Below are 18280 nucleotides of genomic sequence, written 5' to 3'. Positions count from 1 at the left end.
GATGAAACAGAGGCAATCCAATTAGTAGAGCGCCATAATATGATGTTGAAATTGGGGAGGATTTGCATTTGTAGCGGTTGTGCTAGCCCAGCCTATTTGTTAAAAGGAAGTTGGCAGCTCAAGATTTTAAATAGATTATTGAGTGCTCAATCAAGAAACCACACTTAAATACATTTCCTATCCCAATAATAGATCCACTTTTAGATGTAACAAATGGTGCTATTTTGTTTTTCGAAATTGGATCTAAAATCAAGCTATCATAAAATCAGGCCACAGCTGAAGGAAGTTGCTTAGACTTATGAAGGCCAACTGAATCTACTCTCGTGACAGCCTTTCCAATGTACTGACAAGTTTATGCTATTGGGTTTAATATTTAGTTGTCATATTAATGAAAATATGTTAGCTATAACTGCAATTTGGTTTACTAATGAATTGATGCTTGGGGGTGCCATTGTAGAAGCTGAGACGAGACCTTCTTGAAGATCGCATGAGATAAATGCAAAGATAGACAATGGAAGAAGAAGGATTATCTCATAAATCAAAATTTGGATGCGTTATATTTGTGTTCTTGATAGAATTTCTTCTGTGAAAGCTTTATTTGGAAATTATCTTAACCTTGCTAGTTGTTTTACTCATCAGCTAATATATGTATATATCTAACAACCTTAATGCTAACTCTTCAATTGTGACAGTGATCACTGTGTACACATGGCGTTATTGTACAAGAGTCTGAGCAGGAGAGTCCTACTTACATCTGCAGCTATGAAAAGAAGAATCACAACAGATGCACGGCAGATTTTATTGTCTCCACCTCTCATATCCATTGATTTTCCTGATATTTGGAATAGTTCAAGCTGTCTTGATTATTCTTCCACTGCTACATCGTATGGTATGTCAGCTTTTCTCTGTAACCCTCCTTGCTTGTCATCTCCTTTACCCCAATTCAAACCCAGGTGGTGTCACCATACGGGTTTATTATATTATTATGTTCATTATTGAACAATTTCTTATCTGGGTGTGCTTAGTGTCTGTTGATCCAATGTTACTAGCAGATGACCCGCAGAGTACAACAGTAATTGATGGTAGGGTGATCGCTGATGAAATTACATCAGGAATAACTAGTGAGGTGAGGAGGATGAAGAATTCTATGGGAAAGGTTCCTGGCTTGGCTGTAATCATGGTTGGCGAGAGAAGGGACTCACAGACTTATGTTCGCAACAAAATAGCTGCATGTGAAGAAGCTGGAATCAAGTCAGAGGTTTCTTCTTTGCCCGACAATTGTACTGAAGATCAAGTTCTTAATGTTTTGTCACATTTTCATGAAGATCCATCTATTCATGGTATACTTGTGCAGCTTCCTCTACCTCAAGTAATTTCTAAAACTGGACCATGACTATATTTAATTTTGCACATTTCAATCTAAATACATTAACATGATCGTGATGTCCATCTTTCTTGGTTTCTGGTTTCTGAGGAAGCATTATTCATCTATTATCATCTCCTCACTGTCTGCATAGCCATAGTAGCTTAGATTTGGCATGGGATGGTTCTTTTCTTGCAAGACATAAATGTTTTGTGAATCGCCTGACATGTTAGTTGCTGTAGATGACATGTTTTGCTATTAACACGAATTTAGAACTCATTGGGTTTTAAGGAATATAGAGATTGACAATTTGATATTTCGGAACAGCATTTGGATGAGAGCAAAATTCTAAGCTCTGTGCGCCTAGAAAAAGACGTTGACGGCTTTCATCCACTTAACATGGGGAATCTTGCTATGAGAGGTAGGGAACCACTTTTCTTACCCTGCACTCCCAAAGGCTGCATTGAGCTGTTGATCAGATCCGGTGTAGAAATATCGGGGAAGAGAGCCGTGGTGATTGGAAGAAGTAATATTGTTGGATTACCCACGTCCTTGCTGTTGCAGGTATGTATATACATTCACTTTTATGTCCAAAACACACTATTGTCACTTGTGTTCTAGAATTATATTAGTACTGAAATATTCTCTGTTTTGGTTTCTTGCAGAGGCACCATGCCACTGTCAGTATTATACATGCATTTACTAGGAATCCTGAACAGATTACTCGTGAAGCGGATATAGTGGTTGCTGCTGCTGGAGTCCCTAATCTGGTTCGTGGTAGTTGGCTAAAACCTGGTGCAGTGGTTATTGACGTGGGGACAAATCCAGTTGAGGTAATTAATGAAAGTATATAGCTTTATAATACCTCCTTGAATTGAATTAGAATTAGAAAGTGCTTATAATAGTTTAGATAATTTTTACTTGTAGAACTGATTTAGGCATATACTTTTGACTAAAAAGATAGACGGAGAGGTTCGACTCGACCTACTTATTTGATCTTTTAAAATTCTCAGTTAGGTTTATTTATTTATTTTTTAAAAATGCGAATAATTAATGTTTTATTAATACATTTGGAAATGTGTACTTGTTTCTTGATGCTTATTTGCAAAATTTAACCTGAACTTATTTACACAAATTCATCACTTCCATGTACCATGTGTCTTAACATATGAATTCTTTGTGGGAACTTTTAATAAAGAAACTGAATGTCTAATTGAAATCACAACTAATCATAACAAATAGAACAGTTTTCTTTTACTAACAATGGATTTCAAATGTCAAAGTACAATGAACTGTTCGAATTATTGTTCGATGATTAGTTTCAAGTCCTATCTAATTCGTTTAGCCCCAGTCCTAGATTTTTAAGGATAGAATAATGTATCAATTAGTTAATTATTCAAATTTCAATTCATTTTTTAAGAATTTGTAGTTATTTTTTAAAAAACTTTGATCTTTGTTACAGCTTTCTTTAATAATATTATTTCACAGTATAACTTTGCATTGCCCTGGATTCCCAGGATCCTAGCTGTGAGCATGGGTACCGACTAATTGGAGACGTTTGCTATGAAGAGGCATCAAGGGTGGTATCTGCTATTACGCCAGTTCCCGGTGGAGTCGGACCGATGACGGTTGCTATGCTATTACTCAACACACTGGAATCCGCTAAGCGAACAGTTTTACCTAAACCTTAATGTTATTCCTACATAATGGCACTCTTCTGCAGTTTTGGTTTCCTTTGATATGTTCATAAACGACCATCTTTGAACTGTATTTTGTTCTTCAAAGAACACGATAGGAACAAGCCTGGTTTCCATGCTCATTCCATCGTATTATGTCTGAATTTGCACTTGAGAGAGATCACAATCCATTACAAACGAACCACTTTAAATGAAGGGTAAAAAGTGTTTTTCATCAGCTAGAGAAGGATTAGCACTTTTGATGCTATGATCGTGTAACTAAATGACATATTTCCTTAATTACAGCAATTCCTTTCACTGGTTGGTTGCATTGTTTACAAGATTTAGTCCACGTGCGAACAAACAAACACAAACTTCGAGACGAAGATACTATAAAAACAATGAATGTATGTTACAATCTAAAAAAACGTTGCCTACAATGGAGTGAAGTGACCACCTGAGACACTTAATCTTCTTCTGCAGCAGTTTGCAATGGCTCTACCACAGGAGGTATGCAGTCGACCTTATAGCGCACAACCTAGCATGGTGAGAAATCAACGGTTAATCCATTCAAAGTTGTTTTCGATTAAAAGAAGCTTCAAGGCAACTCGAAGAAAGAGATGGTTACCTTCTTAAAAAAGGTTGAATATGTATTGTCCCAAATCAGCTTGTAGTCCCCAGCAATGCAAGTGCAGAAGTTTCCCTAGTGACATTTCCCACCAATTTATGTTAGTAATTTGACGCTTAATGAAATCAACCGCACATAGCCTATTGTCAATTCGAGCAAAGCTAAGTGGACAAGACTCGAATAACCATGTCAAAGATTGATATATGTTCAATTCTCTGACCGCACATCAACAGTATGTTAACATAAAACTCACCTGATCGGACTCGTAACGTTTGTGTGGCAATATCAACTGCAAGAAAAACAGTACGAAACCCATGAAAAGCAGAACCAAAGCTGATCAAATTAAATAATCAGAAAAATGAAAAACTAGGAACTAGGAAGAAAATCAACTAACAGTCTTTCCCCCACCAGGGCTTTCACACTCCACACTGAATCCAATGTCCTGAGCAAAGCATAAAGTGCAGCTCCATTTCAATAAGAATGTATGATCATATGATCGTTCAACCAAAATGACTATATGATGGCGTGCGTAAACCAGCCACGTTAAAGAACATAAATCCGATGGATCTGAACTAAAAACACATATATTTATACCATGTATAGCTTTCCAGAAACTCGTTGATTTGTTATATTCTTAATTGTTCATAAGCACAAAATGACCAAAGGGAAAGGCGAGCATATAAATATATATATATATATATATATATATATATATATATATATATATCTAATTATCTATATATCAATATTACAAACAAAGCTTTCATTGAGGAAAAGAAATAAAGAATATACAAAGGCACTGTAACCGCCCAAGCCTAAGCCCACCATGAGATATTGTCATTTTTGGACTTTCATTTAGGCTTCCCCTCAAGATTTTCTAAAATGCGTGTGCTAGGGGGAGGTTCCCACACACTTACAAAGAATGCTTCGTTCCCTTCTTCGGCTGATGTTGGATCTCACAATCCACTCCCCTTTGAGACCCAGTGTCTTCGTTGGCACTCGTCCCCTTTCTCCAATCGATGTGGAATCTCACACCAACACTTGCCAAAAAAAAAAAAAAACGGATCTACAAAAGTAACAGCTAAAAAAGAAAAGAGCCAAACAAGGACAGGGCCTAATGAGCTACGGAGGGGCTCCAATCCAAGAGAACTTTGGGGAGTTAATTTAATCAATAGTTGCAAAAGAAAATCCAATAGCATTTGCAAATTATAGAACTTTAGATACGATACTTCGGTTTAAATGTATTCCTCAATAGAGACCAACCATGATGAAAATTGAAAAGGAAAAGAGATGAAGGATCACCTAATTGATACTTTTAGTACTAACAAGTTTAGCCTAGCCTCCCATTATCCAAAATACATAGTAGATATTCATTCATTAAAGATTCATTCCTCATCCAAGTGCTCCACTAATAACCCAAGTTTTTCTTTCAGATAACCTTATCTAGAAGACCCAATCCATATGATAGTAAACCCCTTTCAAAAATCAATCTTAACAATAACCCATCCAAATCAAGCACTTTGTAATTTTCAATAGCTTCATTAGCAATGCGAAACTTACCAAGAACATAATAACTAGATGAATGCTAGAATGAATTTATGAAGAGAACGAAATTTTCACTTAATTTTAAACTAGAGGAAAACAAAAATAACTCTGCAACAACATAAATAAGGCTTAACAAATATATCCTCAGGATAAAATGAGATGACTAGAGAGCATTAACTATGCGACAAAGAAAAGATGCAATCAAGTCAAAAGATGGTTTGGGAATTAGAAATTGTACCATATTCATCTTGCCTTGAACCAACGAGAAATCCCAGGCAATATATGAATTGATAGATTCCACACTTATTGAAACCTATAAAATTAATCCATATTTAATATATTTTATACCTTTACCTTGAACAAAAAAATATCATCAAAGCAAATGACAGGAAAAAAATAAATAAAAAAATAACTCAGATGAAAATATATATGAAGCATCCAACAGAATTTGATATAATACAAATATATATATGAAGCATCCAACAGGTTCCAAGCCAAAAAATACAAATATATATATATGAAGCATCCAACAGAATTTGATATAATATTTTTACAAATTACTGCGAGATGGGTGATTAAATTGTGCTAATAATTTAGCATTCTTTTCTCAACAACCAACCTAAAGATCAATTAAAAATAAAAAGCAAATCAAGTTCAATGCTAACTAAATAAATATGCATCCATTTCTGTGTATCCAATATGAAGTTTACTAACCAGTGAATTTCTCTACTTAACTTAAAAAAACGTGATGTCGGATAAGAATAGTGATAAATTAATATCAGAAACCTAAATGAACAAAACTCATAAACTTAAAATACATTCTTCTACGGAACCCTTGACTTCTGGAATGCTTTAAACGACAATTAATAAATTATTACCTATTTTTCTCAGGGAAAAAAATCCAATACTGATGGAATCGGAAAATAAGAAAAATGTGAGAATAAAAGGAAAACGCTGAAGAAAAAATAAACCTCATAAGTCTTTCCAGCTGGAACACTAATCTCTTTGTAGCTATCACCTTTCCTGTAGAGAGATTGACAGACGGACAGATGATTATAGGGATGGATAAAGGGAGAGCGAAACAAAAAGATTGGTAGAAAGTAAATAAGAACACTTAACTTTTTAACTTCAATTGATTTTATGCAACAATCATATTTTTGAAATAAGGTCAATTCTGTGTGACAGGTCTCCTGCCCGGTGTTAACATTATGGATTAGATTTAGATTGGGAGTAATAAAAGATTCTTTAAGGGCATGAGAGATCAAGGGACGAGGTTTGGTCCTTTTAATGCCTTGTTTTGGACGTCATGTGTCCGAAAACTTCTGTAATTATTCGTTAAGTTTCCTATTCTCTTAGACGGGAGCCATTTCCTGGGCCATTAGGTGAGGTCCCCTTTGGCTCCTTTTGGGCTGCAGTTTTTTCCTTGTTGGATCATGTTTCCCAGCCCTTGTTAATTCTCTTGTGTTCTTTCTTCTTTGTTTTATATATTTTCATCAAACGATGAAATATTAATAAATCCAAATGTTCCATGGTCAGTGTTAAAATTGTTGCTGGAAAGGATGAGAGTTGAGCTTTAGTCAGCAATAAGCAAAGAAGCCTTTCCATTTGGGCCTCAATGGTGGAAAAGATTCAAAAGCATCCTTTTCTAGAAGAAAACCTGTTGTTATATACACATAAAAAATGTCAATTACCTCACATCTGCTGGAATAAAGAATGGAGCATTGTTGAAAACCTCGCTGAAAAATGAGGACCAAAAACCAATAAAAATGGAGATACTGACAACAAAACCACAATATACAGTAGCCTAGCTGAGGTTATGTGAAATTATCTTTTTGGAAACAGAAACACATTCTATTGATAAATGACAGAAACACTAATCAAGACACACCTTTTTAATTCTCTCTTTAGGATAGCTGTTACTATGGAAAAGACAGCCAAAAGAACCAATAAACAATAGAACCGACAACCATTACGATTTACAAATGAGCCTCCCAGCTAAAGTCAATTGCATTGCAAGAGTAATTAGGACGGATAAAAAACATAATTCTTTGCAAAATCACATTTTTCGAACCAATACGGCTTTTCCTTCAAATTTTAGCCCACTTGAATTCCAGTAGAATATTATGTCACCATACATTGTGAACAATACATCCTCTTTTATCCATTTATTCAAGAATTAACCTTTGACATACAAACAACAAAGACATACCACTCTACCCAACACCCCCACCCAAAAGAAATATTCAATTATATAATTTCAATATATTTATGCATTCGAAGAGAAATTAACATTTAAAGCACATGATGAAAAGTTCCAAATCAATAATCAATGAAAACTATCCATGAGATGCAATCCATTGTGGGCCTTCAACGTTACCCAAAAGGACTAAACGTATTGAGGAAGCTAATTATGCTGGAGACAGTAATACTACCGAATGAAGACGAGGAACCTCTCAAGCTCAGAGGCATACACATCAACGGCTTGTTCCAAAATAGCAAGATGATCCCTTCTGCTCAATAACCACAAGAAACCATCAAAGAAAAAAACAGAACCAGAGTGTTCGTTCCCTCAACAGGAAAAAGAAACAATAAGTTACCCCTTACAATAAAATGCTACAATTCAAGGATCAACTGTAACATGAAAAGAAGGATTTCATACAGTTTCCTAGCATCAAAGCGTCTCCATGATAATGAAATAAAGAGTTGAATAAGGCGGACCATTGTTGTAAGCTTATACAAAGGTGGTCCATAGCGTTGCCGTTGTTCTTCCATTGGCCTGTTGATTTTCATACATTATCCTAAAGTGTAGTATGTTGAAAAGCTCAACAACTCTCAATTGAAAAGGCAAGGATGGGACTGCTTTAAACAAGTTATTTACAATACTTGAAATTAAAACTAGATAAATCTTAGAGAAAGAAGTTACCCATCATCATCATTTATTTTCTGAATGAATTCTAGCAATACCTGCATTAGAAAGTGATGAGATTACAGACCATGACATACGGTGAAGCTCCCAACCTAACTAAGATTTTTCTAGAACTCTCTTTTGCCTCTATATGAATAAATTCTCCTGTTTTGCTAGTTAGTTACATCTGACATTCACTCTCTCTTCCACCCTCATGTCCAACCCCCCAACCCACCCACAGACACAAACCTTGATAGGAAACAATATATATTAACAATGAAAAACTTCAAAAAAGAGAGTAGACAACCTCAAAATACCCAAGGAGCTTACATAAAAGTGCTTTGCTCGGCAGAAATTAGTAAAGGAAGGTAATTACAAAAATCTTAATACATAATTTCATTTTGTAGCTAAAATATTAGCAGTTAGCACACTCCAAAAAGATATTATCCTCTACAAAACAGTCTTGGAGACAGGTGGGTAGAATTTGAAGTCTGGAATTACTCTAAGGTTTGAAATGATTTTCAGATCCTTCCATTCTTATTTCGGTTTTTTCTTTTCAAGTCGTCACCATTTCTACAGTGTTTGGGTTTTCTTTGATCTTTTGCAAATGGTAGTGGTGGGGTTGTGGCCAGAAAGATTTTGGCTTCTACAGGGGTTTTCTTCCCTGAATATTATTTGAATTGCTGTCAAGACATTCTTTTTCTAGGTTTGTCTAAGAGCTTTATAGCATTAGTCCACAGGATTAAAAAAATCCCTTGAAAGGGATCAGCATTGGTCCATAATTTCTTTGATTGAAAGGGATGGAAAGGGTCAGATGCACTAGATGTCCCTTTCAAGAACTATTCAGTTCAGATGAGTGTAAATTGTGTGGGTGACAACAGAAAACTGAATTGAGATTGAGAGGAGGAGTGATTTGAGTGATGGGGAGGGAGGTCCTTTTATAGGGGATTCCCGGAATTGGTTGAGATTTTTGTGGATGATTTTGTGGATGAATTTGAATTCACCTCCTCCTTCTCTTCCGTAACTAATTCAAATTCTATTATTAGCTATTATTAGTTTCAACACCCTCTCTTAAACTGAATTCTGCGGAAATCAGTTTAGGACTTCATTTCATCTTCTTGATATACATCTTGGATTCTGCATATCCCCATCTTTCTTCTGAGCTTCTCGAACAATGGTTGTTTCAAGGGCTTTGTGAATAGGTCTGCGATTTGTTCATCACTTCGGCAAAAGTTGAGTTCAATAATGCCTTCTTTACACAAATCACGCAAGAAATGAAATCGAACATCGATGTGCTTGCTCCTTCCATGCAACACAGGATTTTTAGACAACTTAATAGTTGACATATTATCACAATATATAACCGTCGTACTTGGTTGCTTCTGATTAAGAATTTCAAGCATTTTTCTTAACCAAATTGCTTGGCACGAGCATGCTGCTGCTGCCACAAATTCTGCTTCTGTCGTTGAGAGTGTTACAATAGGTTGCTTCTTTGAAGACCAGCAAATAGCTCCTGAACTCATCAAGAAAATACTTCCTGAAGTACTTTTACGATCGTCTATACCACCTGCATAGTCGCTATCTGTATAGCCAACTATCTTCGGATCATCTCCTTTTTTGTAGAATACCCCCAAATCAGAGGTTCCTCTCACATAACGAAGTATCCTTCTTGCTGCATTGAGATGTTTTTCCGTTGGATGCTCCATGTAACAACTTATCATACTAACCGCATACATGATGTCTGGTCTTGTTGAAGTTAGGTACATCAAACTTCCCACAATTTGTTTGAAGTACCTATTATCAACCTCTCGCCCGTCAATGTCCTTGTGCAACTTTAAACCCAATTCTGATGGAGTTCCAAATGTGCGCTCATCCAATTTAAATCTTTCAAGTAATTCTTGAGCATACTTCTTCTGACAGATAAAGTTACCTGCGGGAGTTTGAGTAACTTCTACTCCAAGAAAATATCTCATCAAGCCAAGATCTGTCATTTCAAATTCCTTCATCATGCTCTTCTTAAAAAATTCAAACATTTCTTCATTATTGCCAGTAAATATTAAATCATCAACGTATAAGCAAATAATGATAATGTTACCTCCCTTTTCAGTTTTCACATACAACGTATGTTCATACGGGCATTTAGTGAATCCCATCTTTTCAAAATGAGAATCAATGCGACTGTACCATGCCCTCGGAGCTTGCTTCAAACCGTACAAAGCTTTCTTCAACTTGTATACTTGTTCCTCTTTGCCTTTTTGAACAAAACCTTCTGGTTGCTCCACATATACTTCCTCTTGAAGCTCTCCATGTAAGAAGGCTGATTTCACATCAAGTTGATAAATAGGCCAAGATTTATGTGCTGCAATAGAAATTATGAGCCTGATAGTGTCTTGACGTGCCACTGTGCAAATACCTCCTTACAATCAATTCCATACTTTTGCTTGTATCCTTTTGCAACAAGTCACGCCTTGTACTTATCCACCTCACCGTTTTCATTCAACTTGGTTTTGAAAACCCATTTTACTCCGATTGTTTTCTACCCTCTAGGAAGATCAGTGAGCTCCCAAGTCTTGTTCTTCTCTATGGATTTGATTTCACTGACCATAGCTTCCTTCCATTTCTTCTCTTTTACTGCTTCTTCATAGACAATTGGATCACTACCCATAAAGAATGCAAAATAACCACTATCACTTGATTCATAATCCATCTCATAATCAATCATCCAGTTTGGTCTTTTTCTTGTTCTTGGATGTCTTTGATTATGATCATGATCTTCTTCTACTGGTTCTTGTTGAGCTTGTGATGAGCTCTCTCCATGCTCATAGTGAGGCTGAATAGGAGCTTCAGTTTGTTCTTCTTCAAGATCTACAGAAATCTGCTGATTCACAGTGATCTTTTCTTCCCATGTCCAAGTCTTATTTTCGTCAAAGACTACATCACGACTCACCACCACCTTCTTTGTCAAAGGATCGTAGAGCTTGTATGCCTTAGAGGTCTCGCTTACTCCAAGGAACACACACTTCGAACTCTTGTCCTCAAGTTTCTTCCTTTTCTCATCAGGAACGTGTGCATATGCTATGCACCCAAAGATTCTAAAGTGGTCTACTGCAGGTTTTCTTCCGCTCCATGCTTCTTGTGGAGTCATATCTCTAACAGAAAAGGTAGGGCTCCAATTGAGAATGTGAACGGACCACACAACAGCTTCTGGCCAGAATTCCTTCGGGACTTCTCCTTTATTTAGTAAACTTCGAACCATGTTCAGAATGATCCTGTTTTTCCTTTCGGCCACACCATTTTGTTGTGGTGTATATGTTGTTGTTAATTGCCTCCGTATGCCCTTCTCTTCACAAAATTGAATAGACTCTTTCGAGCAGAATTCTCCACCTCTGTCAGTTCTTAAAACCTTGACTCTTCTTCCAGTTTTGGTTTTCATAGTAGCACAAAATTTTTTGAAGCAGTCAAAGGCTTCTGATTTGGCGTGCAAGAAATAAGTCCATGTTTTTCGACTAAAATCATCGATGAGGGTCATGAAATATTTCTTGTTACCATTTGATGCAGGAGAGATGGGACCACATATGCCTGAATGAATCAACTCCAAAATTGCTTGACCTCTTCTTGATTTTCCAGATGGAAAAGAGTTTCTTTCATGTTTTGCTACTACACAGCTCTCGCAAATTTCCGTTGGTGGAGTAATATCTGGCAACCCAGTTACCATCTTCTTTGAGGACAACGTCTTTAATCCTTTGAAGTGTAGATGACCATACCTAAAATGCCAAAGCCAAGTGGTATCTTCTTTCTTCACCATCAAACTTTTGGCAACGATATTTAACGTCAACGGATATAGACGGTTGGTGGTCATCTTCATCTTAGCAATCGATCCTCTTTTGGAGTCATAAATTTCACATTCATCATTTTGGAATGTGATCACATACCCCTTTTCTTGTAACTGACCGATACTAAGTAAGTTGGCTTTCAGATCAGGAATGTAGAATACATTAGAAATAGACTCTACAAAGCCATTTCTAGTCTTGATGTCTACGGTTCCTTTCCCCATCACTTGGAGAGATGAATTGTTGCCAAGAGAGACCGTAGTATGAAAATTTTCATCTAAAGTTGAGAAGAATTCCTTACAACCTGTCATATGATTGCTGCATCCAGAGTCTACGACCCATACACCTTGATTTGCAACCTTCATAGCATGGAATGACATTAATAATGTTTCTTCTTCTCTTCTCTCCACAAAATTGGATTGATTTCTTTTCTCATTTTGGAGCCTGGTATAGCATTCATTTTTGTAATGTCCAAGGCGTCCACATCTGTAACATTCCACCTTAGACTTGTCAAAGTGTCTCTTGCCTTTGTTGTCATAATCGTTTCTGACTAGGTCTGCTGACCTGCCAACATCTCCACTTCTTTCTCGACTGCCTCTCTCACGACCTCTGCCTCTTCTTTGCCCTCTACCTCTAGAGCTTGAAGTTTCACTTGGTGTGGATATCTTTAAGGCTGTCATCTCCTCTATTGCACTTGTACGATTGAGCCTCTGCTCATGTACTAACAGGGAGCTTTGGAGTTCATCTATTTGCATTTCCTCGACATTGTTTGCTTCTTCGATAGAACATACAATGTAATCGAACTTTGGTGTTAGTGATCGCAAAATCTTTTCTACGACCGCAACATCTGTGATTGAACCACCATGCATCCTCATTTTACTTGCAAGACTTATAACCTTGCCAATATAATCATTCACCGTTTCTCCCTTTTGCATTTGGAGAATTTCAAAGTCTCTCCTAACTGCCTGTAGTTGAGCACGTTTTACTCTCGTTGAGCCTTGATACTTCCTCCTCATAGAGTCTCAAATTTCCTTGGATGTCTTCTTCTGAAGCATTGTTTCCAAGATAGTCCTATCAATGGACTGAAATAAATAGTTCTTGACCTTCAGGTCCTTCAACTTCGATGCTGTCAACCGTTGCTGTCGATCAGCTGAGAGTACCTCGCCTTCATTTGGCTCTTCATAACCTGTTTCCACCATATCAAAGAACTCCTTTGATCTGAGAAAATTTTCCATCAACATCGCCCAATGATCATAGTGACCGTCGAACCTCGGGATGGCGGGCTGAACGTAGTTCTCAACTTGTTTTTCTGCTGCCATTTTTGCTGCTGCAAGATTGCTCTGATACCAGTTGTTGGTGACAACAGAAAACTGAATTAATGGCTGCAAGATTGCTCTGATACCAGTTGTTGGTGACAACAGAAAACTGAATTGAGATTGAGAGAAGGAGTGATTTGAGTGATGGGGAGGGAGGTCCTTTTATAGGGGGATTCCCGGAATTGGTTGAGATTTTTGTGGATGATTTTGTGGATGAATTTGAATTCACCTCCTCAACTAATTCAAATTCTATTATTAGCTATTATTAGTTTCAACAAATTGATCTACCCTTTCAGACTTATAAATTGAGATATGTCAGAATTGAAGATTAATCAAAAGCGAAGTTGAATTGCAGGTGTTAGTAGCTCCAAGGCAAGAGTGACAAATGGGACTCTTCGTATTCTTATTATATCAGTGAGAGACAGCTTAGATGCCTCAACCATTTTTTAAGGTTAATCCTAATAATTGCTCATTCAAAAAGCTTAGGATCGAAAAAGTGAGTGCAAGAGTGGGGATTAGAAAGGAAGTATCATGTCCAAAGGGGGAATACTGGAATAATTGCTCATTTAGGAAGAAAGTAAATGTCAAGTTGGACTAATAGAAGAACGAGTAAGTGTCAAGTTGGCCTTTTTTCTGTCAGGACCCTTCTTTGTACTTACGTATGCTAAATGAAAGCCCATTCTGTTTCTATTTTTATTAGTATTATTTTAAAATAAAATAAAACAAAAACAAAAACACAAACAACCGATGGAAGAAAGCTTTTCTACTGAAAGGCGGAAGAGTAATTCTCTCATTACTTTCTTCGTTAACAAACGTGGTAGTTATAGTTGTTGGCCAGGGAGCAAAATAGATGTATGAACAGTTAACTGAGAATTTGTACCTCTGGAACTCCAACCAAATACTTTACGAGGGTTTTGTAGACACCTGTTGCAGAACCCAGCTGTGCTAACTGTCTCCTCCTGAAATAGTAATCAATAACTACGACCTTCATTATAAAGCCACCTACAACCTCAGCCAGAATGAAGGAAATTAAATCAAACAAAAGATACCTCTCCATCTGTTGTTTCCATAAAAGGGCATATCGATCACGTATGCTTCCTCCAGAATTAACCAAAGCATCAACCTCTGCTTGCTTATTCCTCTCTGATCGCTCTCTTTGCTGACGAATTATTGTTCCTCGAAAATCTTGAGGCATGTAGGTCATTACTGCAAATATATTTTTCTTTATAAGAAACAATTGAGTATATCAATTTATGAAGAATACAATAAGAAAATTACAAAAAGAAAGTGCGAAAAAGGATAAGAAAAGGAAACCAACACAAATCAGAACAGCCATCCAAGAACCCCAGAAAAATCTATGGTTACACCCCATTGAAAGCCCAAAAACAAGAAAGGAACGTCAAAACCTCAAAAGCCAAAGGTGCACTAAACAATACTTCAGATCTTTTGCACCCCAAAACCATGAATAAAATTTGAATAAGTTTTTGAAGTATTGGTTGAAACAAATGAAAATCTAACTGCGAACAGGAAAACCTTCACCAAATTACCCCAATCATAATCCTCAAAGAAATTGTAGAGAGAAACAAAAATTCAAAACAACTCTCCAACAGCCATTCTAACAAAAAAAAAATATCTTTTTGTTGGAGGGTTTTACAACAATTGGAGAAGACTCTAGGCTACAAAAAGGGTAAAAACAAGGGAACTTTCTCAAGTACATCTATATTGAACATGATCTTTGGTGGACAAAAGCACATAATGATGATCAATTGTCCAAAATTTAGAAAATTAAAGTTGCAAAATAAGGTCGGACCTTTAGTTTAAATAAGAAACAAAATAATTCATGTGTGAGAAGGTGAGTGCACATCAAAGTATCTAGGAGTTGCAAAAACAACCTCTGATTGATCATCAAAATAGAAAGGTAATAATAACAAAACGGTTAATTTAAGGCACCAAAAAGAGAATTAAAACTAACATCCCATATTCAATATAGACTTCTCCTTTCCTTGAAAATTTTTCTCTGTTACTCTCCAACAAGTGTTCCAAAGTAAAGCACAAATGCATTTACATAAACCAAGTTTTCCAAAATAAAGCACAATTGGAGAAGTTTTTGTAATTTCTTTAGATAGGTTTCTCCCTTTAGTACCATTTCATTTAATGAATGAATTTTTTTCCTATCCACAATTAAGTGCTCTGAGGCAAGGCACAAATGCATCAACCAGGAAACCTTGTAGTTAATTTTAGACCTCTGAATAGTCAAGCCTTGAATCACAAGTCTTGAGGATGTTTAGGAAAATCCAACGGTAAGCTAAAGACATCCGACAACTTGGACCATGAAGCCCCCATAAACGAGCAAGATCTAGATAGATTGGCTGCTTTTTTCCCGATTACATCTGTAAAGACAATCCCAATTTCCCTGCTAGCAAGAGGATTTCTGATCTGAAATTTATTAATATTATTCAGAAATCCTAGAGCTAGCGACTGGAAGAAAACTATACACTTCATAAGAAACTAGAGACTGCACGGACACTTAATGAGGTGAGAGGATTGGTTTCCCTATCGTTAACCAAGAAAAGCGAAATTTAACAATGGACATAGCCGCTACTGTCCAGCTTCCAAACTCAATGATCTCCCTCATTATGAAGTTTCCTGCTCGCAGGGCCTCCAATAGAACTTTCCTCTCTCTCTCTCTCTCTCTCTCTCTGTATTATTATTTAAAAAAATATATATATATCATAAAAGAAAGTTGCAGCTACTATTCCGAGCTTCCCAAACACTCTTAGCCTTCAGCTACTACTCTGACTAAAAAAATCGGAATTTTCTTGTGGTCCCTCTACAAAGGAAATTCAGTTTTTTAGACATCATCCAATATATGGAATTCTAATTGATTTCTGTCAACTGGTTGGTCCACAACATGCCATGAAGACAGAAAGTCCCAAAATTACTTTTTCAGGTGATGCAACGCTACATGCATGTTGGAAAAGAACTTCTGTAGGTTTTGGTCTTAGAGGACTACTAGAAACAAATAGCCTCTTTCAACTATGGTTTGGATAGATGTTTTCCAGAAAGTTGGAAATTGCTTGTACTATGCCAAGATTACATTTTGATGATGCCTTTAGTTAGAAAGAAACACCAAGCTGTTGGGATCTCAAGGATAATGGGTGAAAGTGAAACTGAGGCTATAATTTTCCTTTTGGCTTCTAGGCAGCTCACTATACAAAGAGCTCTCAAAAAATAGTCTATTATCTATGTTTCTATCAAACCAAAGGGATATCCCTTTTTTTCATTTCTTTTATATCCATGGGTGTCCAAGCAAGCTTATGTGTACGTCAACCATTCTCATAGTACAACCACCATACCCTAATCTATTTGGTTGCTATTTTCTAAGGTAATTCATAGGATACTTAAATACTAGATGCTACCATGGCTTGAACCCAATTGGATATCCTTTTTAATATTTCCTTTAGTGTTGGTTATAAATGATTTATTCTTCTCCTCTTGTTCATTAGTTTCTTTTAATACAACAATTCCTTATTTGTCAGAAAAAAAAATTAGAAAAATCAACAATCTTCAACCAAACTACATTGTTTCATAATAACAATACATATCAAAAAATCAACCAAATGATAGGTGAAACGTTATAGACAAGATACGCTTTCAAAAGGACTTCCTCTTGAATAATGAATGATGTATGAAAAGAAACCTGTGTTGAACACGTGCTCAGAATTTTTAGATTGGAAATCCACCAACACTTTTAAGGTATTCTTCAATTTTTCTTCTAGCTTTCCTAGAATATTAGCAAGTTCAGACTCGCCAGTTGCAGACTCCTTCTGAACCTGCAATTCAAACATATAAATACGTTTGGGCTCAGCTTCCAAAGCCAAGCATTGAAAAACAACTCAAGATGCTTCAACAACGCAAGGTCTTCTGTACCTAAGAATGTTTGGCGCACAAATCTTACCTCTTGAGGCCAACAAGATTTTTCAAGCAGAAACAGGATTTCTTCCACGTTCTCCCGATTCTTCCACATATTCTCATCAATTTTATGAGGAGGAGGATGATTAGCTTCATCAAAAAGGGTGCTTTCCTCTGAAATGAGGATGATCCCCACAAGAAAAACACCAAAAATTAGTAATTAAAATGAAGTGGTTAACAGCGAACACTCGTCCAATATGATGATCATTTTCAAAGAGTAAACAAGAAGGTGAAAACAATTGAACTGGTCACAGAATAGATCTAGACATAATTTTGTATTATAACCAACTTCAGTGACATAATCACTGCGTACACAATAATAAAATTAAATATCAGTTATCTTTCATATCGTTTCTTTAAATAGTTGATCAAAAACATAATTTTCAAGTCTTCAACCACAATAGCCCAATTTGAATGGTGGAGATCATGGGACGAGCATAGGCTAAAATAAACTTCTAAAAGCATAACAAGCCAAACACATGCGAGAACTGCAAATAAACTCTAAAATCACACTAAGGAACAAAGCAGGAGTAGAGATCTAAAAGAGAACAAGCTCAACTTCAAACCATCAGCAACCAGCGAGATCATGCCCTAACCTACAAACATTAAGATACAAGTCAATGGCGGAACCTGGAGTAGGCGGTAGTTCATCAAGCAAAATGTTCGCCGAGGCGAGCATCTCAGTTGAGAGGCGAGAGATATCGTCAGATAGAGGTGTAAATGGGTACTTTTCATAGTAGGAAGCCAGGAAATGCCTGGTTATTGGCACCAGACCCTCCATGGAAGCCATTTCCGCCGTTAACTTGGCTCTCTTCTCCGAATTAAAATCTCAGTTGAAGTTTTCCCCGCTGAAAATTCCTCCTCCGATTGTTTGCAGCGGAAGAAGATGCGTTTGCGTATCGTTGAAGCAAATTAACAACCGGAAAACTTCCACCGTCAAAGGAATTCTCCCAGTAGCTCTTCTGGTAGCCTTTGATCGTCAAAAGAGTCGTAGAGCAACAAAAAGACGGCTCTACTCCGCTACAAAACTGCTCTTTCATCAATC

The 18280-nt window shown here is 36.6% G+C and overlaps 2 protein-coding genes and 1 long non-coding RNA gene across 7 annotated transcripts in view; 2 read left to right on the top strand and 1 right to left on the bottom strand.

The window, feature by feature from the left end:
- The window catches only part of LOC111466040 (bifunctional protein FolD 1, mitochondrial-like), a 5256-nt gene extending 2042 nt beyond the window's left edge, over positions 1-3214 (top strand). Inside the window, exons 2-6 of one of the 2 annotated variants that reach the window (XM_023110604.1) lie at positions 693-889; positions 1026-1369; positions 1691-1927; positions 2029-2196; positions 2881-3214. In XM_023110604.1, the coding sequence (XP_022966372.1) occupies positions 709-889; positions 1026-1369; positions 1691-1927; positions 2029-2196; positions 2881-3054 (1104 nt within the window). In that variant the 5' untranslated portion in view covers positions 693-708 and the 3' untranslated portion in view covers positions 3055-3214. The remainder of the gene's footprint in view (positions 1-692; positions 890-1025; positions 1370-1690; positions 1928-2028; positions 2197-2880) is intronic. The other variant, XM_023110605.1, reaches the window with a different exon arrangement.
- LOC111466155 overlaps positions 1-13444 on the top strand; it is a 21112-nt gene extending 7668 nt beyond the window's left edge. Inside the window, exons 2-3 of the long non-coding RNA XR_002714334.1 lie at positions 8482-8485; positions 13057-13444. This is a non-coding gene — a long non-coding RNA (uncharacterized LOC111466155). The remainder of the gene's footprint in view (positions 1-8481; positions 8486-13056) is intronic.
- On the bottom strand, positions 3292-18280 carry LOC111466012. Of its 4 annotated transcripts, XM_023110553.1 has the most exons (16): positions 17964-18055; positions 17802-17831; positions 17222-17349; positions 16964-17096; positions 14313-14469; positions 14144-14222; positions 8136-8176; positions 7872-7988; positions 7645-7722; positions 6904-6948; positions 6184-6235; positions 5451-5525; positions 4062-4109; positions 3921-3956; positions 3668-3742; positions 3292-3577 (listed from the first exon to the last, which is right to left on the bottom strand). In XM_023110553.1, exons 2-16 carry the CDS (start codon positions 17821-17823, stop codon positions 3506-3508), a joined length of 1158 nt encoding a protein of 385 aa, XP_022966321.1. In that variant the 5' UTR covers positions 17824-17831; positions 17964-18055; the 3' UTR covers positions 3292-3505. The 4 variants fall into 4 exon arrangements, with proteins under 4 accessions (XP_022966321.1, XP_022966319.1, XP_022966322.1 ...); XM_023110551.1 differs by lacking the exon at positions 17802-17831 and having other exon boundaries at positions 17866-18280; XM_023110554.1 differs by lacking the exons at positions 17802-17831; positions 17964-18055 and adding an exon at positions 17747-17768.

Source organism: Cucurbita maxima, unplaced genomic scaffold (assembly GCF_002738345.1).
Source record: "Cucurbita maxima cultivar Rimu unplaced genomic scaffold, Cmax_1.0 Cma_Scf00030, whole genome shotgun sequence".
NCBI lineage: Eukaryota > Viridiplantae > Streptophyta > Magnoliopsida > Cucurbitales > Cucurbitaceae > Cucurbita > Cucurbita maxima.
This window is presented reverse-complemented; position numbering and strand designations above follow the sequence as displayed.

Excerpts from the sequence above, each read along its gene's own strand:
- LOC111466012 (XM_023110551.1), bottom strand. The coding sequence starts at position 18,025 with ATGGCTTCCATGGAGGGTCTGGTGCCAATAACCAGGCATTTCCTGGCT. Across the intron at positions 6,236-6,903 it reads TTTATTCCAGCAGATGTGAG|GAAAGGTGATAGCTACAAAG; the intron begins GTAATTGACATT and ends ATCTCTCTACAG. Across the intron at positions 3,957-4,061 it reads GCCCTGGTGGGGGAAAGACT|TTGATATTGCCACACAAACG; the intron begins GTTAGTTGATTT and ends TTTTTCTTGCAG.